The 27,569-nt window shown below is 37.7% G+C and overlaps 1 protein-coding gene across 2 annotated transcripts in view; it reads left to right on the top strand.

Annotated features, from left to right (window-relative positions):
• The window catches only part of Emcn (endomucin), an 88,019-nt gene that overhangs the window by 33,228 nt on the left and 27,222 nt on the right, over positions 1-27,569 (top strand). Inside the window, exons 3-5 of one of the 2 annotated variants that reach the window (XM_041653922.1) lie at positions 5,260-5,334; positions 15,022-15,129; positions 27,362-27,397. In XM_041653922.1, coding sequence (XP_041509856.1) covers positions 5,260-5,334; positions 15,022-15,129; positions 27,362-27,397 — 219 coding nt within the window. The remainder of the gene's footprint in view (positions 1-5,259; positions 5,335-15,021; positions 15,130-27,361; positions 27,398-27,569) is intronic. The other variant, XM_041653931.1, reaches the window with a different exon arrangement.

Raw genomic sequence — 27,569 nt, 5'->3', positions numbered from 1 at the left:
TACCTTCCTTAATTTTCACTCTAAGGCCAAGCTCGCACACAAACACATCAACCATCTGGACTTGAACTTGATGGTAACTTAACAGACCAAAGGTATTCACAAGCAGAATCTGTTTCCACTGTGTTCGATTCTACAGTGAGAACCAAACAGTCCTATCAGAACTCCTTGACTGAATCAGGAGAAAGCATACACAACAGGGGCATGGGGGATTTTAGTCCCGGTACACTGGGGAATGTTAGCTCCACCGAAGCCAAGCTCCAAATGGAGAAGTCACAGTCTAGAAAGCCTCCAGCCATCTCCTGAACGTTGTGTTTCATTTTGAAGGACTGTCTCACCTCTGTGTTCCCAGGTTTCAAATAGGATTTTTACAAAGTTTGGCTATCTGCTCTCTTCTCCAAGCTTCAACTCTTCAGTGTGAATTTGACTCTAAGTTGACAAGAGCATATTATGTTTGCGATCAGTGATGTTTGCACAAGAGCCAAGACAGAGACTATGGGTGCTGTGTCACATCCAGCCCCTGTCTAAGATTCTATGGCCAAAAGTACTATTCCAATAATAACACAAATCCTGGAAGCATGCTTAGTTACATGAACCATAGAGACAGGAGTTCAGTGAAGGAGTTTGGGCAGGATTGTAATGTAATTTGCGACGCCAGGAATGCGCCTTGTTTTTGCTGAATTAGGATGTTATTTCAAGCCTGTTCATATTGAGGCAGAGAAAGTTGATCTTTTTATCATTTTTTGTAGTGGGTGTGTCTTATAGTTGAGCATAAATATAGTTGCTTCTCTGAAGCAAGGGTGTGTCACACTTGAACGTAATGTAGCACACACAAATGTACACACATATTTCATCAAGTTTCACTTCATATACACTGATGATAATTTATAATACCCATTCAATAAATATTACACTCTGGTGTGTGTTCTCAAAAGTTCGCCTAGTGAATTTTAAATTCCCACTTTCAAAAGTGAAATTGTGATAAAAGATATAAATTTTGCCTTTTATTAATTTGTATTACAAAAATATTCAGACTAATAAAACAAGGAATATTTTCATTATTTTCCCTATGTTTATCTCCCTAGATCAGTTTTACAGGTGTTTATTACATTTTTCAACTTTTCTTTTTCATACCCTTCTTTCTTCTTACTTCAATCTCTCTGTTTATTTGGTAACTAAAGTATTATGGAATCCACACTAAAAATGTGTGTCAAATTTTGAGACAGTTTATCAAAAAGTTACAATGCCATTATCAAACCTCCTTTCCAAATGATTATGACTTTAGAATCCCCCAGCATTGAGTACTTCTAAGCGGTAAAATAAGTGTAGCCATGAATACAGTACTGAGACAGGGATCAGTGGGAAGCAAGTCCCTTCTGGGGTCTCTGATGAGACCAAGTGACAACACCTATGGACTGGGAAAGGCAACTCACTGTGCTGTGAGAAACAGTCTGGTAGTGATGAAGCAGAGCTGGGGGAAGTGAGCAGGCAGCTGGAGGAGGGTGGGTTGAGGTACCAATCTATGGAGGAAGAGCACTAGAGAAGGGAGACATGAAACAGCTTCGGCCTAGTCTGTTTAACACCATCCTGCATTAAGGCAAGTTGGAGTATGCGCACTGGTTGAGCCCATCCTCCTAAAGGCAATACAGTTACACACAGTAATGAACACCAGGGAAAAAAGGTGCCTCGACTCCTTATGTTCTACGTAGAGAGTCAGAGTATGAACAACTTCAATGTCAGGCAGGTTTATAAGCTGGCCCACCCCCACAAACATCCATGACATTGTTAAACCAAACTACTTGTTATACACACACACAAACATACACACACACACACACACACACACACACACACACACAGCCACTCCTCATTCTTCCTTTCTTAAGGCTAACTCATTGATTCTAGCCACAGTAAAAAGCTTTTATAAACTAAACAAAAAATATAGAAACCTGTTTCTTTTCAATTTAGGCTTCCTATTCAGATTTGCTTTGTTACATTTCAAAGCAGAGTTGGTCCCATAGACCTTCTAAGTGCCTTCCTCCTGCTGATAGCATTGATTCTATCACAGGAAAAGTGCTGGGGGAGTGGGTAAGGTACACAACCAAGAAGAGAATTCTCCTCCTAGCAACATAGTTGTAGTGGCAGAACTGATTGAGAGCTTGGCCTGGAGCAGGTCTTGCTTCCAGAGATTTGCCCAATTACAGGCAAGGCTTAACCTCTTCCGTCATGCCCATCAAGTGACCTGTGCATTTTGTTCAAAGGTCAAACGGTAAGAGTAACATCCAGCAGGCAAAGTGTGTCGTCATTAGAAAATGAACTTGAAGCACACAAAAACAGATTTGAAATTTTATTTATAGCTCTGATTGTTATTCGGCATAATTTAGAAACATTTGATAGTCAATGCCTTTACTTTGGAGTTCTGGTAGAGTATTACCAACATGATATAACTGGTTAAAAAAAAAGTTAAACAAAAACCCCCGTATAGGTTCTTAGCTGTATACAAAACAACTTCCAAAATATTCAATTAAGAGATGTTTAATATTAAAGGATGCAAATAAGCTCATTTGAATGTGATTTTTCTCCTCTCAGGTCGCCACTGGACAGTGTTAGATGTCTACCAAAGACAGCTTCCATATCTTTCTATTTAGAAAGATAGTGGAAAGAGAGGTCCAAAGATGCAGATGTACCTTCTTATATTTTTATCTTAAAACTACTATTACATGATACGCATTCATCATGGCGCACACAAACTTTCCTGCCCCCTGCGTGGTTTTCAGGGATTGAATTCAGGTCAGCAGGCGTGGCAACAGGTGCTCTTACCCGCCGAGCTACCTCTCCTGTAGCACGAGTTCTAATCGTTCTTAACAATAAAAACTCGGAGTCAGCTATCAGGGTTTGAAAGCTGAAGGAGCAGAGAAGCAGAGCAGCCAGGCACTTTCTTGTCTCTACCAAGGCTGAGACTGCTGCCTCAGACTGCACTGAGCTCCTGTCTCCTCCCACCTTATATTCCTCCCTCCGCAAAGTCATATCACTCCTGTCTCCTCCTCACTAGTGCTGAGATTAAAGGCGTGGGATCCCAAGCACTGGGATCACCTTTATGTGAGCTTTGTTTCTTTTTGAGACTAGATTAATTTCTTGTAGCCCAAGATGGCTTTGAACTCACAGAGATCTGTCTGCCTCTGCCTCCTGAATCCTGGGGTTAAAAATGGGGGCCACCACTGCCTGGCCTCTAGTGTCTTAGCTCTGCACTCTGATCTTCAGGCAAGCTTTGCTTGTTAAAACTCAAACAGAATTCTCCAACTCTGCACTTCCTTTTTTTTTTTTTTAAAAAAAAAAAGAGTTGATAGCGAAGTGGTGTTAAATGAGATAAATTAACTGATAGAACAACAAGCTTTCAGAATTAATATTAAAATCTCACGTATAAAAACAGACATTAAATTTTAACTACAGCCAGAGGTATTTCTGGCCAGCTATCTCATATGAGGCTCTGCTACAGTGGTGTTTAAGTTGCGCATCTTCTGTGCAGGAAATGAATGCATAAAACTGCAAAGAAGAGATTTTTTTAAAAAAAAAAACTAGTCTCATAAACGTCCTTGTATGATGAGATGGAACTATGATAGGATTGTGGGCCTCACCTTTCCTTTCTCAATTATCTTCCTACCTCTAAGTTTGAGTTGAAAATGAACACTCTGTGGAAAATGTAAATATGAAAAATATAGTAATTTGTGATATAATATCATGTATGTGTATATATATATATACAGAATCCACTTATGTTTATGTCAACTTCAGTCTGTTTCTCTGAACAGTTGTTTGAAATTGTTGAATTGTTTATGAACTTTAAATTAACGCAAATCACAGTTGCTAATGGTTACCAGCAGTTCCTCATAATAACGGTATATTTTTCTCTTCAGAATTTTAATATATTCAGCACATAAAGAGAAATTCACCATACCATATGTAGCATGCTGCACATATCTGAAAGTGGTTACTGATAAATTAGCAACAATCCCCAAGTGTTACGCTTCTTACCACAAGAACATATGCATATGCATATGTGTACACACATGCACACAAACACGCACACTCACATATACACACAGATGCCCTTACAGTATTAGATTTTTACGAAGAGGGTTTCCTCCATGACTTTGTGGGCAATACCCATCCTCAGCATCTTTTTTCTCCAAGTAATTTCAAGAGCAATTCCTGGCATTTAATAAATATTCTTTTAAATAAGGAAACACAAAGGCATGCAGATCAGCAAAGGACAGTGGTGTGTGTCATGTGCAGTGCACATAGCTCCTGATTTTGACAATTACTCACCGGTAACATTGGCTTCTTTCTCAACATACTTTCCATTGTTCTGTAGTATGCAGGAATAAGGCCCCAAGTTTACTGGGAAATGCGTTACAATCTTGCTTCGTATATGCATGACATACTAGGAGTTAGAACTATTTGGGTCTCTAAAGTTTATATAGCAAAAATACAAAGAAAAGATTAATTTCAGAAGTTTTTAAGTTTCTCAATGTCTGGTTTTTATTCAAATTTCATTACCATGAATGACTAAGTTAAGGAAATGAAATATAACTCTAAAATAAATGTTACATTTTGTGATCCTACTTGACAAGGATTTTTCCCCCCACAGGAAAAATAAATGATTTTTGAAACAGCAAAATTTAGTTTTAAATTAAAAATGATTTTTTTTTACATTTTTGATAATATCCAGGTAATAATCTGCAATAAAAACTTGCTGTTTGGATGTTTGGATCACTCATACTGAATGTGTGTGTGTGTGTGTGTGTGTGTGTGTGTGTGTGTGTATTTGCGTGTGCGTATGTATGTGTATGTGTGTGTGTTTGGGTGTGGGTATGTATGTGTGTGTGTATTTGCGTGTGTGTATGTATGTGTATGTGTGTGTGTTTGGGTGTGGGTATGTATGTGTGTGTGGGTGTGGGTATGTATGTGTGTGTGTGTGAATGGTGTATATATGGGGGTGGAGGACTGGAAGTGTATGGGCGGGGGGATGAGGAAGTATGGGTGTGAGTGTCAGTGTGGCTGTGTATGTGCGTGTGTTTAAATCAGTCATTCAATAATTGCGTACTTGCATTCCCGTTTAGACAAAATAAGCTGAAAAACAGTAAAGGACAAGGGTTACTTGGTACATCTGTAGATTGATGGCAGATCATCTCTAAACCTCATTCCTTGGCAGATGAGATGAGACTGTGGTTAATAACAACATCATCTATCTTATCAAACTAGGAAAAACTGATGGTGAAGTGCCCGAGCATCCTTTGACTCCAGCACCTAACTCACTGACAACAGTAAAACATGAAGGTGAGTACTGATTCATTTTGTTGTTTTTGTTGTGTGTGTGTGTGTGTGTGTGTGCTTGCGTGCATGCGCACACGTGTGTGAAGCGGCTGGGATTTTCTATAGATAGCATGATGTAATCTAGGTCATCATTTCCAAAGTCAATGCCTTTGATCTACTTAGGTTTATTGTTAGTTGTGTCTCTTTGATAAAACTGCTGGAACGATGCTGAACAGTGGTGAGAAAGGACATCATTCCTTTCTTCCTAACTACAAGAGATCTAACTACAGGATCTCACCATTTAGTGTGATTTTAAACTCCTGTAATTAGCTTTTAGAGATGCTTTTATAATGCAAGAATTTTACGTTTTCAAAAATGCTTTTTCTCAATTTATTGCAGTTGCCCTGTTATTGTTCCTTATTTTATCAACATGGCATGCACCTTTGATTGCTGCATGTTGACCTAACCTTTCTCTCTTGGCAAAAATTCTCCTTGGTCACACTACAGAATACTTCTCCTATGAGGCCAGTTCCATCTATATTATTTTGCTAAGAATTATCATAAGATACATAAGCTTGTGGTTTTTCTGCAACCTTTATCTTCTAATATCACAGTAATAGTAGCATCATCAGATTGAGTTGGGATGTGTTCCCTTCTCTGCAATTTTTGGAAAGATTTTGTGATTTCTTCCTGTTACAAAGGCAAATTTCCACTTTAAGAACACTCAACATTAGATCAGTCTACCCTTATCTATCTTCTTTTTCATCAGAAGAAAATATTCTCTTAAAACTAACTTAAGAAGAACCTTAGTGTGAAGAATTCACTCAAGTGTAAAGCAGGTGAAAAGTGTGGGAGGAGAAAGTGGATTTGGGGACATTCTTTGAGACTTCTGTACAGAGTCTAGTACGAACAGAGAAATAAGAAAAATATAGAAAGTCCGGTTTTATCCCATGCTTTTTCAGACCCAGAGAACTCAAGAACAATGGCAATGGGTTTTTGATCCTACTGCACGTACTGGCTTTAGGGGAGCCTAGGCAGTTTGGATGCTCACCTTACTAAACCTGGATGGAGGTGGGCTGTCCTTGGATTTCCCACAGGTCAGGGAACCCTGATTGCTCTTCGAGCTGATGAGGGAGAGAGACTTGATGGGGGAGGGGGAGGGAAATGGGAGGTGGTGGCGGGGAGGAGGCAGAAATCCTTAATAAATAAATAAATTTAAAAAATATAGATAAGAAAAAAAATGCAACTAACATTTTCTGCCCCAAATCATTATAGACAAAGCTGTAGGGAAAGAGAGTTCAAAACTCAACATGATGCTGTAGTTTCTAAGGAACAATGGGCTTTATTACTTATTTTTATATTTCTTTATTGTATTTTATGTGTATGACTATTTTGCCTGCATGTATGTTACTGTATATATACATATGTCTGTGCACTCTACATATGCTTATATGTCTGTACACTGTATTTGTACATATGTCTGTATACTATATGTATGCATATATGTCTGTGCACCGTTTATGTGCATATACGTCTGGGTACTGTATGTGTGTATATATGTCTGTGCACTGTATATGTGTGTACATGTCTGTGTACTACATGTATATGTGCCAGGTGCCACAGAGGCCAGAAGACAGTGACTGATGGCCAACCAGGAGTTACAAATAGTTGTAAGCTATAATATGGGTGCTGGGAATCAAACCTGGATGCTATGTAAGAGAAGCCAGTACTCTTAATTGCTGAGGCATCTCTCCAGCCTGGAAGAAGGAAATTTTAAATTCTGAATCCCTTTGATGATATCAAACAACATCAACTTATTTGATTTCTGGAATTTTTATTATACAAAGGTCACTCTAAGTAGAGCTCAAATTGACTTTTATTTAAAATAAAGTGATATTTTATTTATGGCCTAGATTCACCCCAATTTTTACAGGATCCTTTCTTAGTAACTGGGGTTTGAAAATAAAGAGATTTGGGGATCCAGCCATCCTGTTAACAATGGCCTAAGGAGCAATGTGCTCCCAGTCCCCAACCACAACTCATCTTAGGTCCTTTTACACTCTCAAGAGTGAGGACATTCTATGTGTTCAACCCCAATGAACCTATTTTGTCCAACAGCACAAGAAACTCTTTCCCATTTTTCTCTTGTTAAAAGTTGAAGTCCAGAGTCTGGAGAGATTGCTAGTGGCTAGGATTATGTACTTCTCTTGTAAAGAAAGGATCCAGGTTTAGTTACCAGCACTCACATAGAGAAACTCACAGCTGCCACATCTCTGACCTCATTGGGTACCTGTACCCTGTGCGTGAGTGTGTGCGTGCACACGCGTGCGCGCACACACACACACACTTTAGAAGAAATGTTTTTTAAAATGTTCAAATACTGCCCAAATTTAGCCGCTATTCTCTTCTCTTCAGCATATCCATATAGCTTGGCTCCAGTTTTCGGGCTCTTGTTCCCAGTAACGAAGACTGGAGAGGTTCAAGTCCTAGTTCCACCTGTGTTCCTTCGTAATGGTTTCCTCCCTTCTAGTGCAACACTTAAACTAACTGACTAAGCACACTACTTTACCTCTTCTTTTTATTCCAAAGAAAGAGGCCAAAAGAGTCTTCAATAAGTTTCTGCTGCTCCAGTCTCTGCCAAGGCTTTGAACTATCTTCCTAGGACATTTAGTGTAGACATCCAGACAACCTACAATCTTATCCCAGAAGGCACTGAGGGAATCCAGACATTAATTAAATCTGCCCCTGACTATCATCTTGTTACAAAGACAGAATTTCTGTCAAGTATTGACTTCAATTCTTCCTTGAATGCGAGTCTTTGTCCGTTGTAAATTTCTAAATTATTATTAACTCCTAGGAGAATACATTTCTACTGCAAGCACAGTAGCACACATTAAAATATTGTCCTAACAAAAAAATCTGTGGATGTCTTAGATATATATAGTTCTGAATTAAACTTATTATTCATCATTTAAAAAATAATAATTTCAAAATAATGAAAATAAAATAAATATTTCATAAATCTGTTTTGCCAGTATTTCATTGAGAATAGTTACGTGTATGTTTATTAGTGTGAGTTTCCTGAGACTTTGCTGTTCTTCTATCTGGCATTGGTATCAGGGCAATACCAGCTTCAAAAAGTGAGTCAGATAACATTCCTTCCCTCTCCAACTTAAGGAAGAGTCTGAGGAACATGGTATTGCTCTTCTTCAACAATTTGCTAAAATTTGACAATGAATTTTCTCAACTCTGGGCTTTTCTTTGTTGAGACATTATGTAACTAGTGCTTCAATCTCATTGTTACATAGCTGCCTAAATTGTTGACATCTTCTTGATTATGTTTTGCTAGGTCATATGTGTCTAGGAAGTTATTCATTTCACATGTTTTGCGTTCATTGGAGTATGTGCTTTCTAAGTATGTCCTAAAGGTCTTGTGAATTTCATTGGTATCTGTTGTGATGTCCCCCTTTTTGTCTCTAATGTAGCAATTTTAGCCTTCATTTTCTTTCTTCTCGTTCATTCAGCTAAGTTTTTGTCAATTTCCTTTGTCTTTTCAAAGAATCAACTGTCTCATTGAATTTGTGTACTGTTCTCTCAATTTCTGCTCTGTTCATTTCTGAGAATCTTTCTTATTTATTTATATCTATTGATTTGGGACATGGCTTCTTGTTTTTCTATGACCTTCAGATGTATCTTTTTTTTTGTATTTCTGTTTTCTCTAAGTTTTTAAATGAAGCATCTACAACTGTAAGTTTCCCTCTTAAGACTGCTATTGTGTCCCACGGGTTCTGGTAAGGTGTATTTTCATTATCATTTAATTCCATGATATTAAATTCCCCTCCTAGTTTCCTTATGACTCTCCATCATTCAATAGTGTGTGCTCAATCTTTACATTTTAGGTCCTACAGTTTTTCCTGATGATGGTTTTTAGTTCCTATCTACTGTGATCATGTAAAACAAAAATCAAATCAGCTTTCTTGTATTTCTTGGTATTTGCTTTGTGTTCTACAATAAGGTATTTTGTAGAATCTTTAAGATATTCTCTCATAGAAGTTTTATGATTTCATAACACATTTAGGCCTTTTTATCAATTTTGAGTTTATTTTTGTTGGTAGTATCACATAGAGATCTAGTTTCACTCTTTGATTACAACAATCTGATTTCTCATCAACATTTGTTGAAGATATTATTCTTTCTCCACTGTGACGTCTAGATGTCATGTTAATTATTAGTTATGCATAGTTGGTTTTGTTTTTCTGATTCTCTATTTTTGTTTGTTTCACTGCAATATATGTGATTTATGCCAGTACCATGCAATTTTGATAACTGTGGCTTTGCAATATGGTTCTTTCTCCAAATTGCTTTGGTTTATTGGCCTTCTGTTGTCCCATATATATTTCAGAATTTGTTTGTTTCTATAAAGAAAGTCAGTGGAATTTTGCTTCAAATCTGCACTTTGCTCCGGGTAAGATGGAGATTTTAACTAATTCTTCTAAGCTATGAACACGATATAACTGTTTTCATTCTATTCTAGTTCTCCTATAATTGTCATATAATTATTTATGTTCAGAACCATCACCTGTTAGATTAAATTTATTCATAAGTAGGTTTGGATCATCTATTAAAAATAAAACTAAGCCAAATGTCATTTCTCAACCGTAACATTCACCAGTATATGCCTTAGTCAATGTTAAAACTGTCAATGTTAAAAACTAAAAATTGTCAGAATTTATTCTCCTGTGCCAAATTTATTCAAAAAAAAGCTGACTTTACTGTGGATATCAGATAAAACAGTACTTTTCATCACAGAGATCGAAATGTATAAAGCAGGTTATCATCCTTCCTCTAACATTAAAATAATAAGCTTTTTCCCTGAAGTCAATTAGTTATAACCACACAGTAAGTCACAAAAATTCATTATTTCTCCAAATAAATTCAGCTTCTAAAATGTTAATTCTAGAAAAATGGAGTTAACTTTGCACTTGTATTCTTCTCAACCCTAAGCAATGATTGACTTTCAGGGGGTGGGTAAATTGTCAATCTGGTGCTGATATGACTCCTTCAAACATGTTTCATACTAAATTTGCTTTATTCTAACCCCTATACAAGTAAAAATGCTCAAAATACTAAAAATGTCAGAAACATGGACTCAAAACCAAAGGTTCTAACACTGAAATCAGAATTACTTTGATGTTACAATTCTATGAATTAAAATGTAAGCCAAAAGTACAATGAGATGCCACTTTACCCCCACTAAGAAAGGTTATTTTCAGAAAGAAATAAATACTATGTTGGTGAGAGATGCAATTAATGTAGATATTGTAGTCTGAAATCATATAAATATTTCTCAGAATAATTAACATGTAATAATTATGTGATCCAGCAACCTGGCTGCTGGGTAGACATTCAGGGGAAATGAAATCACTATCTCAAAGAGACCTCTGTATGCCCATGTTCATCGTAGCACCATTTGCAATGGTCAAGAATAGAATCCACCCAAAGCACTGCAGCTGATAATGAACTTCTAAAATTGTAGTCAGGTACACAGTGGAATAATGTTCAACCATAAATATAATGAAATCCTTACTAAACTGATAGAGATGAGCACCCTGCTAAGTTTAATAAGTCAGTAGTAGACAGACAAATGACACCAACCTCAACTACATGTAGAATCTAAAATAATTGTCAAAGAAGCTGAGATTAGATGATAGGTAGCAGAGCCTAGGGAGAAGAGGAGACAGGGAGAATTAGAGAAAAGTTCAGTGAGGTAGAGTAAAAGTTTCTGGTACAATACAATGAATATAGTTTCAAAACACATTGCATTAAAAAAATAAGGATTTGAAAGCTTCTAATCATAAAGAATTGACAGTATTTGAAGAAATATGTTTACCTTAATTTCAACATTACACAATATAGATAAGTGTCAAAAGAGCATGCAATCCCATTAATATGCATGGTAGTTAAGGTTTGTATTCTTAAATTAATTTAATTCAAATATCAAATTTTATTTATTGAACTTAAAGTACATCGCAACCTCTGAAGTTACAAGTTATAGTCAGTCCAACAGCGGTGCACCCTGTAATCTGAGGAAAGTGGTCAGAAAAACTGAATGAAAGCAATACGCAACTTTAAGCCTGCCCCCTTTTACTCTGGATTATTGGTGCTCTTTAGCTGAAGTCTGGAACATACTATGTGTGAATCAAAAGATCCCATCACCGTGTTACTATTACAGTGCTTGTATGGTAATAATTCTCCCTCATCTATGTGTGGATCTTTCTGTCCTCAAGCCAAGACTCTAAGCCTATCTACATGTGCTGCCAGAGGCCAAACCTTTACATCTTTGCTAGCATTTATGCTCCACACCTTAACTCTATGTACTCCAGGCCCACTACATGCATTTTAAAATACATTATCTTCACAGCACCCAAGATTCCCTCCATTCCCCCTCTTCATGGGGTAACTGAGCATCAGTCCTGAACGAAGTATGGCCTCTGGTTCCACTCTCATCTGTGAAGTTCCATATTAAACAGGTGATTCTCTAAGCCAAGTCTTAGGGCTTGCATCCCTGAGTCTTCTCTTATTTTACCCTTGTTTTTAGCTTTTCATCTAGAAATGTTCTATATATCTCTTTGCTGTGTATCATCTCTTTGAACACAAATAATTGGCAAGTGATATCATCTCACTTGTCAGTTTTTGCTTCTCTTCCTGTTCTTTGGGTCCTATCCAGACAATCACTGCCTGGAACAATGTTTGAAGTGATTCACTCCCAGTTTTCTTCCTGTGTGTTTAAGAATTTCAAATCCTACATTTAACTGTTTGGCGCATTTTAAGTTACTTTTTGAACCGAGTATAAAGTAAGGTTCATTTCAGCCTTTCACTTAAGAATATCTAGTCTTCCAACATTCTTTATTGAAGAGGTTGTTCTTTATCCAGTGAATATTTTTGGTGCCATTGTCGAGAATCAGCTAATGGTAGATACAGAGAAGCTTGAGAAGCTTCTCTGTTCTGTTCTCGGTCTGTGTGTTTGTTCTTACACCCTTATTCTGCTGTGTAACCATTCTAGCTTTGTAGTGTATTTAAAGTCAGGTAGCGAGGTGTCCCATGTTGATTCTTCTGCTCATGATTTGCTTTCACTTTTCACAATCTTTTGCACAGACACATGGCTTCTCTCTGAATCCGAAGCCTTCCTCTTCCCACACTATAGGCCAAGGCAGTTTCTTTATTCATTAACCAATAAAAGCAACAAATAGACAGAAGGACCTCCCACACCAGGAAATCAGTGGGGAGGCAACCCAAAAAGACAGAAATGGAACTACCATATAACCCAATTTGAACAGTCATTTGGAGTATATCCAAAGGTCTCTCTATCCAACTAAAGAAATACTTGTTTTTCCAAGTTGTTGCGTCAATAGCTAGGAAAAGGAAGCAGTCTAGCTATCCATCAACTTACAAATGGATGATAAAAATGTGATACATATATACAATGAAATTTTATTCAGGTGTAAAGAATAACACATGCAAATACATAGAGTTAAAAAAAAATCATGATGACTGAGGTAGTGAGCCTGGTTCAGAAAGACAAATGGTGCCATCTTCTTGCTTTTTCACGGGTCCTAGCTTCAAACTTTTACATTTGTACATTTAACTTGGAGCACCTCTAGAAACCAAGAGACTAGAAACAGGTCTTTGATTGGGTCAATGCCCTCAGGAAAGGGAGCCATTAGAACACACATTTCTATGAAAACCTTTTCTTTCTGTCTATGTGGGTCTTAACTAGCTAAATGAGTTGCTGGGCTATTACTGGGTACTTATATAATTTTTATTGATTCTAGTGATTCAAATCTTCTACTTGAAGGATTTAGTTCAATTAAATTCAAAACTATTATTGAGACTTTTGCTAGTCATTTGGCTTGTTTTCTTCTGGTTACTTTTAACATTCTTCTTCTCCTATGTTATTCATTTTGTGGTTCAAGAATTTATTGAACCAGTAACACTAGATTTCTTTCTATGCCCCCTGTGTGAATCTACTTTTCTCGTGGAATGTGCACTGACCATGATTTGTGAGAGTGACAGTCTTCCTTTCACTCTGTAACAGCATCTCTTTGAGCATCTTCTGTGATGCTGATTTGATGGACATGAGCATCTTCGATGTTGCTGGTTTGATGGACACGAATTCCCTTGGGTTTTGCTTGCTTTTGGATATTGTCACTTCCTTTCAGTTTCTTAACCTCACAGATCATAGTAATGTTGGTTGGCAGTTTATTTCATTTAGGCCTTAGAATATTTTTTCTCTTCCCTCCTAGCCTGCAGAAATGTTGCTGAGCAATCTGCTGGTGGTGTGAAGATGAGGCTATGACACATTTCCCCCCCTCGGATTTTAAAAAATTTTTAATGTCTTAAACTCTTAATATAAAGTTATAGTGAAATTTTTCTTGTTTGATTTTGGTTTGTCAAGACAGGGTTTCTCTGTAGCTTTGGAACCTGTCCTGAAACTAGCTCTTGTAGACAAGGCTGGCCTCCAGTTCACAGAGATCCACCTGCCTCTGCCTCCCGAGTGCTGGGATTAAAGGTGTGCGTCCACCACTGCCTGGCACCTCCTCCTCAGGGGTTGTTAATGGTAATCCTGGCACTAGCAAGGGACTCTGGTGTGATAGTGGCCCAGGAGTGATAATGATCCCAAAGTACTCTCCATCTGTCCAGTCAACAGTACAAGTAGAAGTTCCATGGGGCAAAACAGCACAGCTCTGTCTGAGAATGTATTTGTCACTATTTATTATATTGGTTTCTGTAACACAAATGCCTTAGGAGCACTAAGAATTTTCTTCATTGATTCTTGCTTATTATTATAATTCCAAGACCTCCTGCACTGGAGGGCGTCAGAAATGTCTACTCCATCCCATTCTGTAATAGGAATCCTCTAACCTGCTTTCCTGAACAGTGCCAGCAAATTTCCCATCTAGGCAGTACAAATTGCGCACTGACTGACATGTATGCATTTTCTCTACTAGTCTCATGTCCCTATACTGAACTTTGAAAATACTGAAGAACACTGATCATTTCAAACATGATTATGCAAATATAGGTTGTTTCAAGTCAACTTATTCCGGTATTATTTTTTTAACATCTCGGCTCAACATTGCTTTTAGCTTTCCTTTTAGAATTGACTAAATACAATATAAAACAGATTCTCTTGTTTTCCTGGCGCCCCCCACTCCTCTGGCTCTTCTACATGCATGAAATTTTCTCATCGGCAGCATGAGACCACAGTGCCCTCTTTAACTGCTGCCATTTCCAGATCCTCTCCTTTCTGGTAGTGCTTAACTGATTTTTTCATCAAATGTGGGTGGATCCCAGGCATGACTTTCTTCACACGGAAGTTATGTGACTGGAGAAATGACCAGACTCTCTGAGTCTCACGCATACAATGATTTTCATTGATTATGTACTTAGTAGTATCACGTAAGAGAACAGTTATCACGAACACACAAGAAACTCCTGCATCACCCTACTTTCTGAAGCAATTACCTACGTCATTCTAATGCTGACCATTTAGAATGTAAGATTTCTAACTCTCAGTCTGAATATTTTCTGTAACAACCTGAAGGTTGTGAATGGACATGGGCATGAATGTTAATGAAACTTGCTGGTTCTCTACTATACTCCTGATGGATGTTCTTTTTGTTTTGTTTTGTTTTGTTTTTCACATAACAGAGAAAACAACTCCTGGTGTCATGAAGAACCAAGATCTCACTACAAACACAACAGTGCCAAATCTTCTTTCAAATGTTACTTCAACACTACCAAGTTCCCAGAACAAAAGTAAGTATGGTGATTGCACTGTGTTAATGTATCAGGGAGAACTACCTTCAGAATGTTTGCCAGCCCACAGTTACAGAAGGCCCATGCTCCTCCTTTGCATTCTTCTGCTCCCCATCAAACAAAGCCAATCTGACAACCTTGACTGGATTTCCAAGTTATGGTCTGTCCACAGACACAATGGTATGGGCTCCAATGGAAATCACGGTAAAGCTGAGTCATCATTTACTAAATCATTCGTCTTCAAGAAGACAGCAAAATACACAACTCTGATAAAATTAGAACATTCTCTCAAAAAAGCAATCCACTAAGATATAATGTGAAAATGTATAACATTGAAAGAAATTGAAATGCAAATTGGGAATATTCACATGAAGAAAATCCCAACAGAGAATGTCTTCAATATATTAAGGATGTAAATTATATCAATTTTTCCAAACTCAGGAAAGACTGAGAGATTTAACATTTCCTCTTGAATATAGACTGGTCAAAGTGCTTTTGACAATGAACAATGTTCAAGAACACGCAGGGCTCAATTTCTAAGTTTACTCCATAGCTTTAATAATCAAGTTTGAACATAAGGACTATTTTGTTTAATAATATATATCATATATATAATATGACAGAGTTATCTGTCCTGTTCCCTGGATGCTAGCTAGCAGAGCCCCGACGATTCCCTTCAACCTTAATTTTATGGCTGATAGTTCTTTAGGTCAAGTTTATTAGACAAAAGTATTTGTGTCTAAAGTAATCCTAAAATCTAGAGCAAAAGCACATTGCTTTAGGGTAGAAGAGCTAATGAGATTTGTTCCTTAATTCCCTCTTCAAAAAATAAAATGAAAATAAAATATTCCTATAATTTTTAGTATTCTTTTTCAATCACATTTATTTCTCTCACATTATTCTTTCCCTCTGTCTGTAGAAGATAAGCTCCTAAAGTTGTAGAATTCTACAAACAGAAATTATCAATTCATTCTTTTGAAATTATAAAGAAATGTGGGGTTAATGCATGAATTTTTTCACTAACTTCTATATCACCATTACTCTCGCTGTGGGCTATAGTTGTATATTAGACAATGCTAGCAATAGAATTAGCCTAGCGGTGGATGGCAAAAACAGTTTAGAAGGTAAATATTAACCTGATAATAACAAATGGGTGTGCTCATCATAATAAAACAAAGTAAGACACAAACAAGTGATGGCGATGTTGCAAGTTTCTCTGGAGTCGAGGATGCCCTTTCAAACAATGGCATTTAGCAAGGAAAACCAAATAAAGGGGACATAAACGTAAGATGTCTGCAAAGAGAAGCTGAAGAATGGATGTGGAGCTTAGGTTAACTAACAAAGAGGAGGTCTGGTGGTTGAAATGAACGGGACTTAGGTAGACTTACAGTTGGAATCAAGCTGTTGTCTGTACAAGGCCAAAGAGGCCACAGTGAATTCTAATAAATTGTACAGGGTAAATAACAAAGCAACAGCACAAACTTGTTCATATCTTCAAAAGACATGGACTCAACAAGAAGAAATCACAGTGCTAAAGCTCATGATATTCGTCTGGGCAATGATTTCCTGGATATGACCATAAAATCACAGGTGACAACAACAGAAAAGATCAAAGGTGTGACATTTTATCGACTAAAAATAGACCTTGAAATGGCCATACATTTAATAAGTTATGATACTAAGTATATAAGAAACTCACTCAATAGCAAGAAACACTAAGAAAATAGACAAAATACTTACATATTTCTCAGTAAAAACATAAAGATGGCAAAAACCAAACTCACTCAAAATCATAATGTGATATAACCTCATATGATTTCGAATGAATTTTATTATATGGATGAGATTTTTGGAAGAAAATAAACCTTGGTAGATTTTTGGTGGAAATAAAAATTAGTACAAACACTGAAGAAAACCATATGGATGTTTCTCAGAAAATTAAAAGCAGAACTACCATATGATCTGGTAATCCCATATATAGAAACAGTCTACATATATATGTGGAATATATATTTGGAATATATATTTGTGTGTGGAATATATATGTATGTGTGTGTGTTGGAATACATATATATACACACACGTATATATAATTTAATATATATAAATTAAATCTGTATCTGGGAGACATATATTTATTTCTATGTTTATTGCAACCACACTAAAAATAGCCAAGATAGAGAGCAATCATGAATGCCCTTCAACAGATGAGAGATTTAAAAAAAGAAAAAGTAGTGAAATGTAGATAAAATTGGAGAGAACTAAGACTGTACAAAGAAGAGAAACATACCTTGTGTGGTGGTGAACTGGTTCGGGTGAATTTGAAGGGCATCACGCTAAGGGAAATAGGCCTGGGATAGAAATAAAAACATTTCGTGAGCTTGCTTACGTGTGAAATGTTAAGATGTTTAACACTTAGGAGTTTGGCAGTGCAGGCCTGAAATTCTAGCTGTTTAGAAGGGGGAGGCAAGGGGAGCTCAAGGTCAAAGCTGCCAGGGGAATAGTGAATCCAAGGCCATCCTGCGAAACTTAGCAAGACTTGGTCTCGGGTTTTGTTCTTTTTTTAAAGGAGAACCCACAGACACAAAAGAACAATAGGAACTGGAGATGGGGAAACGTTTGGGGTAGGCATGACAATATTCTGGGGAGGCAGTGAGAATCAGTTCTAGGGCTCGATCTTACAGCACATAATCCCTGTTAAAAAATAATAAAATATAGGATTGGAAACTGATAAAATGCTAATTTTATGAATTCTCATCACAAAGCAATGATATGATAAATATATGATATAATCTTTAAATATATGGTATATTTAAATAAATATATCATACACTAAATAAATATATGTTAAATATATGATATACTCTTTCTACAGTTTCTACGTGTGTCCGCATCACTGGATGGCATGGTACTTAAGAGTATGTGCTACTCTTAGGCTTCTTAGATCCTGTATTATTTTTCCTATTACTGTGACAGGTACCTAACCAGCACAACTTAAGGGAAGGGGACATTTTGCTCGTGTTGCAGGGGCTAACCCACACATACTTGACTCTGTATTTGGTGGGGATATATGGGCAATGAGACTCCTCGTCCCATTGCAGAAAAGAATGAAATGAGAAGTTTGCATGTCCTCAGTGACCAACTTACTTTAGTGAGACTGTCCCCCAAAGTGCCAGCTGGTCACCTAATGTTTAATATGCGAGTTTGTAAGGAATATTCCAAATTCAGAGTATACATGTTCAAAGTAGAGCATTTTGTCTGTGGGTCCCAAAGGCTGATGGACAACTTACAATGGCAAAATGATTTTAGTTCATCTCCAAGAGTTTCCAAAGTCTTAACACGTCCATCATGTTCGGAAGTCTAAAATCTAGAGTCTACTGTTATTAAAGGCAATCTCTTAATTGTGAGGCATTTTAAAATCAAAATGAAAGTTCTATGTGTTCAAGATACAAGGATACAGCATGAACATCTTCAATCCAAAAGGGAGAAACTGAGGCAAAGGAAGGGTTCTATAGGCAGATCAAGCTGGAAACCCAGCAGAGCAAACATTAAACCCTGCAGATCAATGGGCAGCATCTGTGCTGTAAACCGTGGTAAAGTGAGTTCCAGAGGATCTCAAATGTGTTGTTGCTATTCCTACGACCTTTGCATTTAAAGACCACAGGGCTTTCTTATGTGGACTTTACTCATCATCCGCAGCTTTGTCAGTATATGCCTGACATCTCTAAGCCTCTGGGGTCTCCACTGTAGCTCAGGATCAATACTCATCCTCAATTACTCCTCACCTATTACCCTTGAGCTCCTTACAAGGACTCTAAATGTCTCACATGATGCCTTGACTCTAAAGCCTTCATTTGATATCTGAGTGAAAACCCCCACAATTCCTTAAACCTTGTCCTCCAAAGGTCTACAATACCAACATCACTTGAATAACACTAGACTTTAGCCTCCATGGCCTCAGAGTGTCTGAGCAACGGACACCCATGGCCCTGTACATGCATGGCAACTCACAGCTCTCTTCTCAGGCACAGGCTTCCAAATGAGTTGGAAAACCTTTATCTCTTGGTCCTACGGTAGATGGCACCTGAATAATTCTTGAGATAACCTCAAAACATCTTATTTTACTGGTGCTAACCACCGTCACAGCCACACTCCTCATCCACACTGACCAAATTCCTTTTGTAGTCAAACGGCATACTTTTTCAAGCTTTTCTACTCTGTTTTTGCTTCTAGCTCTCATTGTAAATGTACCTAAAATTAGCTAAATATATAAGTTACAGCCCACTGTGGGCAGTACCGCCACTGGAAAGGTGGGTCTGGGCCATATAAGGAAGGTAGATGAGCAAGTCAAGAAAAACGAGCCAGTGAGCACCAAGCTTTCTGCTTCGGTTCTCCAAGTTCCTGCCTCAAGCTCTTACCCTGTTTTCTATCAATAATGAACTTGTAAGCCAAAAAGAACCCCTTATCTTTCAAGCATGTTTTAGTCAGTGTTTGTGACAGCAACAGAAAAGCAAAGTAGGACCACACACCACTCCAAAGATCTATCAGTCCATTTTATTGAATTGTTTCATTTGTTTGGAGCTCATAGTCTGGTGTCTTATATTTCTATAACATGTGACCCTAAGTGGGCTTTACCCATGGAACAGAAATTGATTAAAGTTGTAAAAATACTAACTACCATGTGAGACAAAATATAAATAAAATGTACTCATCACAATTGACACAGAAAGAAGGAACATCACAAAATCTATCACTTTTTCTTGAAAGCAGTGCTCAACAAGATGGATATAAAGGACAATTCCATCAATGTAATAGATTTAGTTCACTCACACTTAGTAGAGAAAAACATTAAGTTTTCACTCTAATATCAGGAATTAAGGATGCCCAGCCTCTCTACTTCTACCCCATAGAGCACTCAGAGTCCAGAACAATCAGATAGGGAAAGAAAGAAAGATGCGCAAATAGGAAGGAAGAGGAAAAGGAGCCCCAATCTGAGAGAATGGTGTCTATATATTATCCTCAAAGTCCACAAGAAGAACAGGCCAAGGCTTTAGATCTGTTTAATTTCACTGAAGGACTTTTTTATTTGCAAGTTTTTTGTAATAAATATTTGATTGAAGTCATGTTGCCATCTGATGCCCCAGCCCATAAATGCTATTGAAATCAATTAATCTAATGGATACACAAGGAACACCACATCTCAACTACAGGAAGCAACTGATTTTCTTCTGGATAAGAATTCTTTATTATATTATATCATGGCCTGGGTCAAAAAAGTCTCAACATTTTTGTGTGAAATTCGTGAATTAAAATCAAAGAATAATAAAATATAAAATTGTGGCTTTAAACATAATACAGCAATAGAAGCAAGGGAGAAAATAAGGGAGATAAATGCTACAAAGAAAGCCTAGGAAATAAACAACTTAAAAAGTTATGGGTCCCAGTGATCCAAACGCAAATAATTGAACTCCTGGAAAAAAGAACAAGAAAGGTGGAGAGAAAAGTTTTTCCCAAATATGATTAAAAATTACAGACCAGTAGATTTGGAAAGCATGATGAGCCCAAAATAAAAAAAGAAACAGAAAAGAAACCACACCAAAGATAAAGAGAAAATCTTGAAACAAGTTGTTAGGGAGAAGACAACACATTAAGTGAAAGAACACGGGGAAAAGGCAGCGAGGCTCCTTCAGGAACAATGCCTGCCAAAAAACAGCGAAGAACATCTTCCCTCCTGGAGGGGAAACTGTCACCCTGGTGTTCTGTGGGGACATTTACAGACGTGCAGAGCTGAGACATTTCATGATGAGTAAAGACACTCAGCCATAGAGATATATCACCAGACGAAAATTTAGATCTAAATAAAGGAAAATGGAGTTGGGAGTGACAAACTCACAAGAAGATACAAAAAGCTTCTGCCTCATTTTAATCCTTTCAACAGAACTAACTGCTTGATTAAAATAAAACAAGTGCATTTGAGGCTTGAAATATATTTTAAGAATATATATAACAATATATATAAATATATGTAAACTATATATAACAATATAAATATATGTAAGCAATAGCATACGTTTTGAGATGAGAGATGTAACTATACTGTTGCAAGATGTATAATGGAAAATTTGAAATCCTAAAAGAAAGCTTAGTACAGGGACTGGAGAGATGGCTCAGTCCTCGTCCCAAGGACCCAAGATCCATCCCCAGCACTCATATTAGACAGTTCTTGACTCTAAGTCCAGCCTCATGGGTATCTGGTGCTCTCCTCTGGCTTCTTGCAACACGTGCACACATGTGCACATACCCATACACAGATTCATGTGCATACATATAATTAAAAAATAATAATCTTTTAATTAAATGCTCAATCCAAAGGAAGGCAATAAAAGAGGAAAAAGAATAAACAGAAAGTTAAATGCAAATGTCAGGATCTTAAACTTTAAATTAAGTCCAATGATGACAGAAATTATATTCCCTGAAATAAAATGTCTTAAATGCTTCTATTATAGATGTAAAGGATTTTAATTGAACCAAAATATGTCCCAACAACACACAGAATTTTTATATAAACTTTAAATACTAACTGACTGGTAGTTTAAAAAGAAAGAAAGATAACCCAACATTGCTTGGACTGTGTTAACATCATAACTTAATAGCTTAAATAGTGTCATTAAGCCCAAACCAGTACAGCACGCTGAACATTTCATCAGTACTTTGTACAAAAAAAAAAAATCTAAACTTTGACATCTTAGATGACAGATTGCATAGACCAGAATCTCTGAGAAGCTTCGTGTTAACCTAAGGCTCTTGCTAAGTAAAGGGATCATGGGCACACATGTCTTCAGTAGGACAAAGACGTCATAAAGGGCATATGCCCTAAGAACGTATGCCCTTTACCACAAAACACAAACTACTTTCCATTTATAATTGTCCAGATTTTAGATGGCCGTTTATCAATCAAGAATTCTTGGTTGTGAAATAAAACCCGCAAACTTGACATTTTAAGCATTCTATTTGAAAACAGATAGTGTATGTTGAGAGGAAAAGTGACTTATTATTTGGAGTGCTGAAATTTAGAAAACTTGGTTCTGAAGAAGCTTGATGAAAACTGCCAAACATTTTCTTTTTTTTTTTTTTTTTGGTTTTTCGAGACAGGGTTTCTCTGTGGTTTTGGAGCCTGTCCTGGAACTAGCTCTTGTAGACCAGGCTGGTCTCGAACTCACAGAGATCCGCCTGCCTCTGCCTCCCGAGTGCTGGGATTAAAGGCGTGCGCCACCACCGCCCGTGTTTTCAATAAAACAAAACTGAAAAGTTATTTTAAAAAAAAATCACACTTTCAGTATGGAAGCCACAACATATGAATGAATGACTATGCCAACTTTGAAAAGTTACCATTAATTAATTTATATTCAGAGAGGTTTGACCAGGTGCGTATTGACATTAAATGTGATATACTAGGCAAATGAAAGGACTTTACTAGCTAGTGGGCAGTTAACGAATGCCGTGTAATAAGTACTTCATGAAGTCCAGATGAACTCCAGTGTGCTCAGCAGGTTGCCACTTCTTTCCTCTGAAGAATAAGTCCATCCACGATGGCAACATCTGTGTGTGACCTGTCTGTGGTCCCTGGGTTAGTTGAATGAAGGTGAGTAACTTCAGGTTTCCTTCATTCATGAGGTTTGGAAGCACTTCTAGCCTTCATGTCCCACTGAAGAAAGCTTTTATTCTTAGTCCCAGTGAAACATTTTGTACCTTCACAGTACCTTGGATAGCATGAACCATGAGAAACCCTAGTTTGGGTAGTTTGGCAGGGACTGCCATGACTGTGTTAATACTGTACATACAAAGTCCTTAAAGAATCATGATGGTCTACTTATGAGGAAAAGACTTAATATTAGCCTTCCATCATTTCTTTTTGTTGTTGTTGTTGTTGGTGGTTTTTTAATTTTTATTTATTTATTTATTTATTAAAGATTTCTGTCTCTTCCCTGCCACCGCCTCCCATTTCCCTCCCCCTCCCCCAATTAAGTCCCCCCCCCCTCAGCCCGAAAAGCAATCAGGGTTCCCTGTCCTGTGGGAAGTCCAAGGAACCCCCACTTCCATCCAGGTCTAGTAAGTTGAGCATCCAAACTGCCTAGGCTCCCACAAAGCCAGTGCGTGCAGTAGGATCAGAAACCCATTGCCATTGTTCTTGAGTTCTCAGTAGTCCTCATTGTCCGCTGTGTTCAGAGAGTCCGGTTTTATCCCAGGCTTTTCCAGACCCACACTATCCTGAGTGAGGTAAGCCAGACCCAAAAAGAGGAACATGGGATGTACTCACTCATATTTGGTTTCTAGCCATAAACCAAGGACATTGAGCCTATAATTAGTGATCCTAGAGAAGCTAAATAAGGAGAACCCAAAGAAAAACATATAGGCATCCTCCTGAATATTAACTTCCATCATTTCTTAACATACAAATATCAAACTACTATTGCTTTAGATGGTATTGTGTTAAGATGTTTGATTTCTAAAGTCTCTCTTTGAGCTACCGACTTGAGTTAATTTTTAAAATTATTAAATGAATTTTAGCTTTATAGTAGGACAGAATTTTTAGCAATTTCTGAAGTTTCCTTATGCATAATTCTACCATTTTGTACTACATACTTATATGAGGCAGGCTTGGCACTGATGATTATCAAATCAAGGCATCAGCCAGCCGTAGACTATTGAAGAAATTCTTTGTCTTGCAGTACCAAAGAATTAATTCTTTATAAAAAATAAACAAGCACACCCATCTCAATAGTATAAATATGTCATCATATTTAATAAGTGGAAAAATTATACATATACTAGAGTGATAAGTTAAACCACTTTATTCTGATTTATTAAAAATTAATAATTTGTCTATTTTGTATAGCTATGTACATGCAAGCTGTATAAAAATGTCTCATCCATAAAAAGGCCTAAATATGGAAGACAATCATGCCACAGAGATTTATCACCTCACAATTCTAGTGTCAGAAAGTCTCTAATCCAGCTTGCATCAGGGTTCCATCTAGAGGCCGGGAATGGGATCTCACTTCCTTTCCGGAGACTGCGGGCTTTTCTTGGATAGAACTTGCTTGTGGTATCACAGATACTCTGTCCCTCCATACCACCTTTTGTCTGCGTGTCTATACATGAGTTTCTTTTCATGCTCTCCTCTCCATGGAGTCTATGCTTTCAGTTTTATCAAGACATTTGGTATGGGATCCAAAGCCTACTTTAATCTACGAGAATTCCATCACAAGGGTTTAGATATGTTATATTTCATAGATCCCTTTCCCACAGATCCCATATCCACAAGACTTTTGGAGGGTGTCACCATGAAACACATCTCAGACCAATGACCTGTGTTAGCCTTCAGTGCACCTAGCTCTGCTGCTACACACTCGCCATCTCTATGTAGGTTTAACTTCCTGGGCACTGGGATGGGATTCAAAAGAAAGGCCAATAACAGTGATTCTTGTGAGCCAGCACATGAAGTGCACAGGTGTTACATGGAAACATACTAATCTTCTCACTCTGAGTCTCTAGTTTAGGACTAAGGTGCTGAAAATATGACATTCACTTCTTTCATTTCCTGTGCTATTGTGGTTTGGGTCCTTGGGTCCCACAGGTGTCCCCGAAAACACTTATCTTGAAGGCTTGGTTTTCACAGGGCAGTAGGCAGAGCTTGGAATTTCGGGTGGTGATTGGCTCGTGAAGGCTCTGGCCTCATGATGGTGTGTTACATTTATGGATGGTTTTGCTTTAAATGGCCTTTGCCAGCTAATTCCTCTATGTCCCATCACGGCACACCACCTCAGCACAGTTCAAAGCAACACGGCCAAGTAACTGTGGACTGATGCCTCTGGAAATCAAAATGCATAACAATTATGTATAGATCATTAATGATAATACTTATATACGATAAATGGATTAGCAAGTAAATTTCCTTATTGCATAATGATTTGCAATGGATCATCAATCCATAAACTTGTTCTGTATTCCTTCCTCAGTCATGACAGAATTCATATGAGGGAGAGGGAATAATGGTCTTTTTTTCTTGCTAAGTTCTGGCCATTTATAGGATGTCTCTTTCCAATCTTATTATAAATCCCAATTCCCTTCTCCCATCACAATATCTCTTGATATTGTGACGTGAAATTATGGCCTACACTTGAACCTTTGCTCAATTGAGTTACAATTTAAAAAAAAAATCTCAGAAATGTGCCCTAATGTTTTCAGTAAGTTTACAACTGAGTGTTCAGCTGTTTTCTCAGATATAGGTGTGACCCACAGGCCCTGTGTTGGACTTCCCATCCTCCACTACTTCCTCCTCCCTTATCACATAATTATTCGTGGTTTAATGTGGAGTTTACTGTTATACAAAAGAAGAGTTGATTTCACAATAATTGGTAGACATTTCAGAGGTACTACTATCTGACCATGTGAATGAGCCACACCCAGGACTTTTTTCTCCAAGGCACCAAGCCTGTCTTCAAATAAAATAAAATAAAAAAATGGTGTCTCTGATCATGCCAAGAGAAAGTTTGGCTGGTGGTTATGAGTAAAGATTCTCAATTTAAAATGCTTAGATAAGAAAAAAAATTAAGTACAAACATTCATTTGTGTTGTGGCCTTTGACCATCTGTGAAGCTCTTTGGGGCCTCTGGATGTTCATTTAGAGCAATGGTTCTCAACCTCTCTGAGTCACGACCCCTTTGGCAGACTTCTAACTCCAAAAATATTTACATTACAATCCATAGCGGAGACCAAATTACAGTTATGAAGTAGCAACAAAATTAATTTTATGGTTAGGGGATCACCACAATAAGAGGAACTGGAGTAACGGGCCAAGCATTAAGAAGGTTGAGAAGAACTGACCTAGAGATTTGTTGTAAGATAAAACCTGGGATGAGGGGATTGCTCAGGAAGTCAACGGTCTGCTCATGTGTAAGCATGCGCACCTGTGGGCAGATCCCCAGCAGCACCGTGAAAAACCAGGCATGGTTGTGTACATCTCTAACCTAGGGCTGGGAGGCAAAGACAGGAGGCTCCCTGTACTTGCTGCATAGCCAATCTAGCCATCGGTGAGTGCCAGGTCAAGTAGTGAGAGGCCCTGTCTCAAAAGCTCAAGTGAAGGACAATTGACAGACGCTCAACATCAACCTCTGGACTCTGCAGACATATACGTGGGCAAGCACACCTTCACATGCTGGCACACACATGTGCAAGCACGCATACACACATCGCATCCTCATAGTATCCCCACGGCCATTAAACTGACAGGAAATAACATCTTCATTGAATGTTCCCTTCCAACCACTGGAGAGACTCTATTTTATGCAATGCGAGCCTCTATCATCCTACAATTTAGAAATCATTAATTTGTCTGATTGCCAAAGCTGCCAATGCTACTTTATAATCTGAGCCATTTCCCCATGACATTATAGGCAAGGATTTAACCACAGCTTTCCCCCTTGTCTGGCTAGCTATTTGACAACATATGCTGTGGGCACAAACAGGATGCATCTGCAGAATAATAGTCTTAGTCGCAAGGCCTAGCGTAAGAAAAACAAAAATAATCTCATGCCCACTGTCTTACTGTCAGATGACAAAGAAATACAATGGAAATTGCTCATAACTTATTTTTCAATAGAAGCGGATGATCATATGTAAAAATAGCTCTATATAGTCTTTCTCTTTCCTTTAACATCACATTTTGTGTGTCACTATAGTGCATTATCTGAAAACACAGGCTCTCCTGTGAAATAAGCAAAGTTAGCTATTGTATTGTTAGTAAAGCATTCTGTTCTAAATAATGTTTAGGTTTACCTTTGAAAATATATTTTCAGTTTTTAAGAGCACAGTTTCATATTACAGGCTACAACTCAGCAGCAGATGCCAACAGTTCTGTCTTTTACTGATCATCCAACTGTGAGAATATTAGCAAAAGTGTCCCATATGCATCTGTGATCTGACTTCTGTCGCTTCCTCTACAGATCCGAGTGTGGCCTTCTGACAGTGCATATGCGTCCTTACAGTTATAAATAAAAACCAGAGATACTCACACTTAGCCATATGCCAGAGCGTTCATTTTTTGCTAAGATTTTTGTGCCCTCTAAACTGGGTCTGTGTTAAATGTTGTATTCATTTAAAAACAGTTTGTTGTCTTTAAACTATTTCCTCTATTTCAAGAAGGAGGCTCACATTCCTTTCTGTTTTGAAGGTACTGGAGATCCAACCCAGGCACTGAGCATGCTAGGCAAGTACCCTTTCACTGAGCTATTCCTAACTTCCTGATTTACTGAGAGACAGTCTCACTGTGGAGCTCTGACTTGGGATCTCAAACTTGTGATCCTCCTGCCTCAGTTTTCAATGTGACGGAAATGTAGGTTTGTGGCCACTATGCTCAGTCATATTGGTTAAGTATTTGA

Source organism: Microtus oregoni, unplaced genomic scaffold (assembly GCF_018167655.1).
Source record: "Microtus oregoni isolate MIOR12 unplaced genomic scaffold, Mior012 000000F_ref0000247, whole genome shotgun sequence".
In the NCBI taxonomy this organism is placed as follows: Eukaryota; Metazoa; Chordata; class Mammalia; order Rodentia; family Cricetidae; genus Microtus; species Microtus oregoni.
Note: the sequence above shows the minus strand (reverse complement) of the source record. Positions and strands in the feature narration are given on the sequence as shown.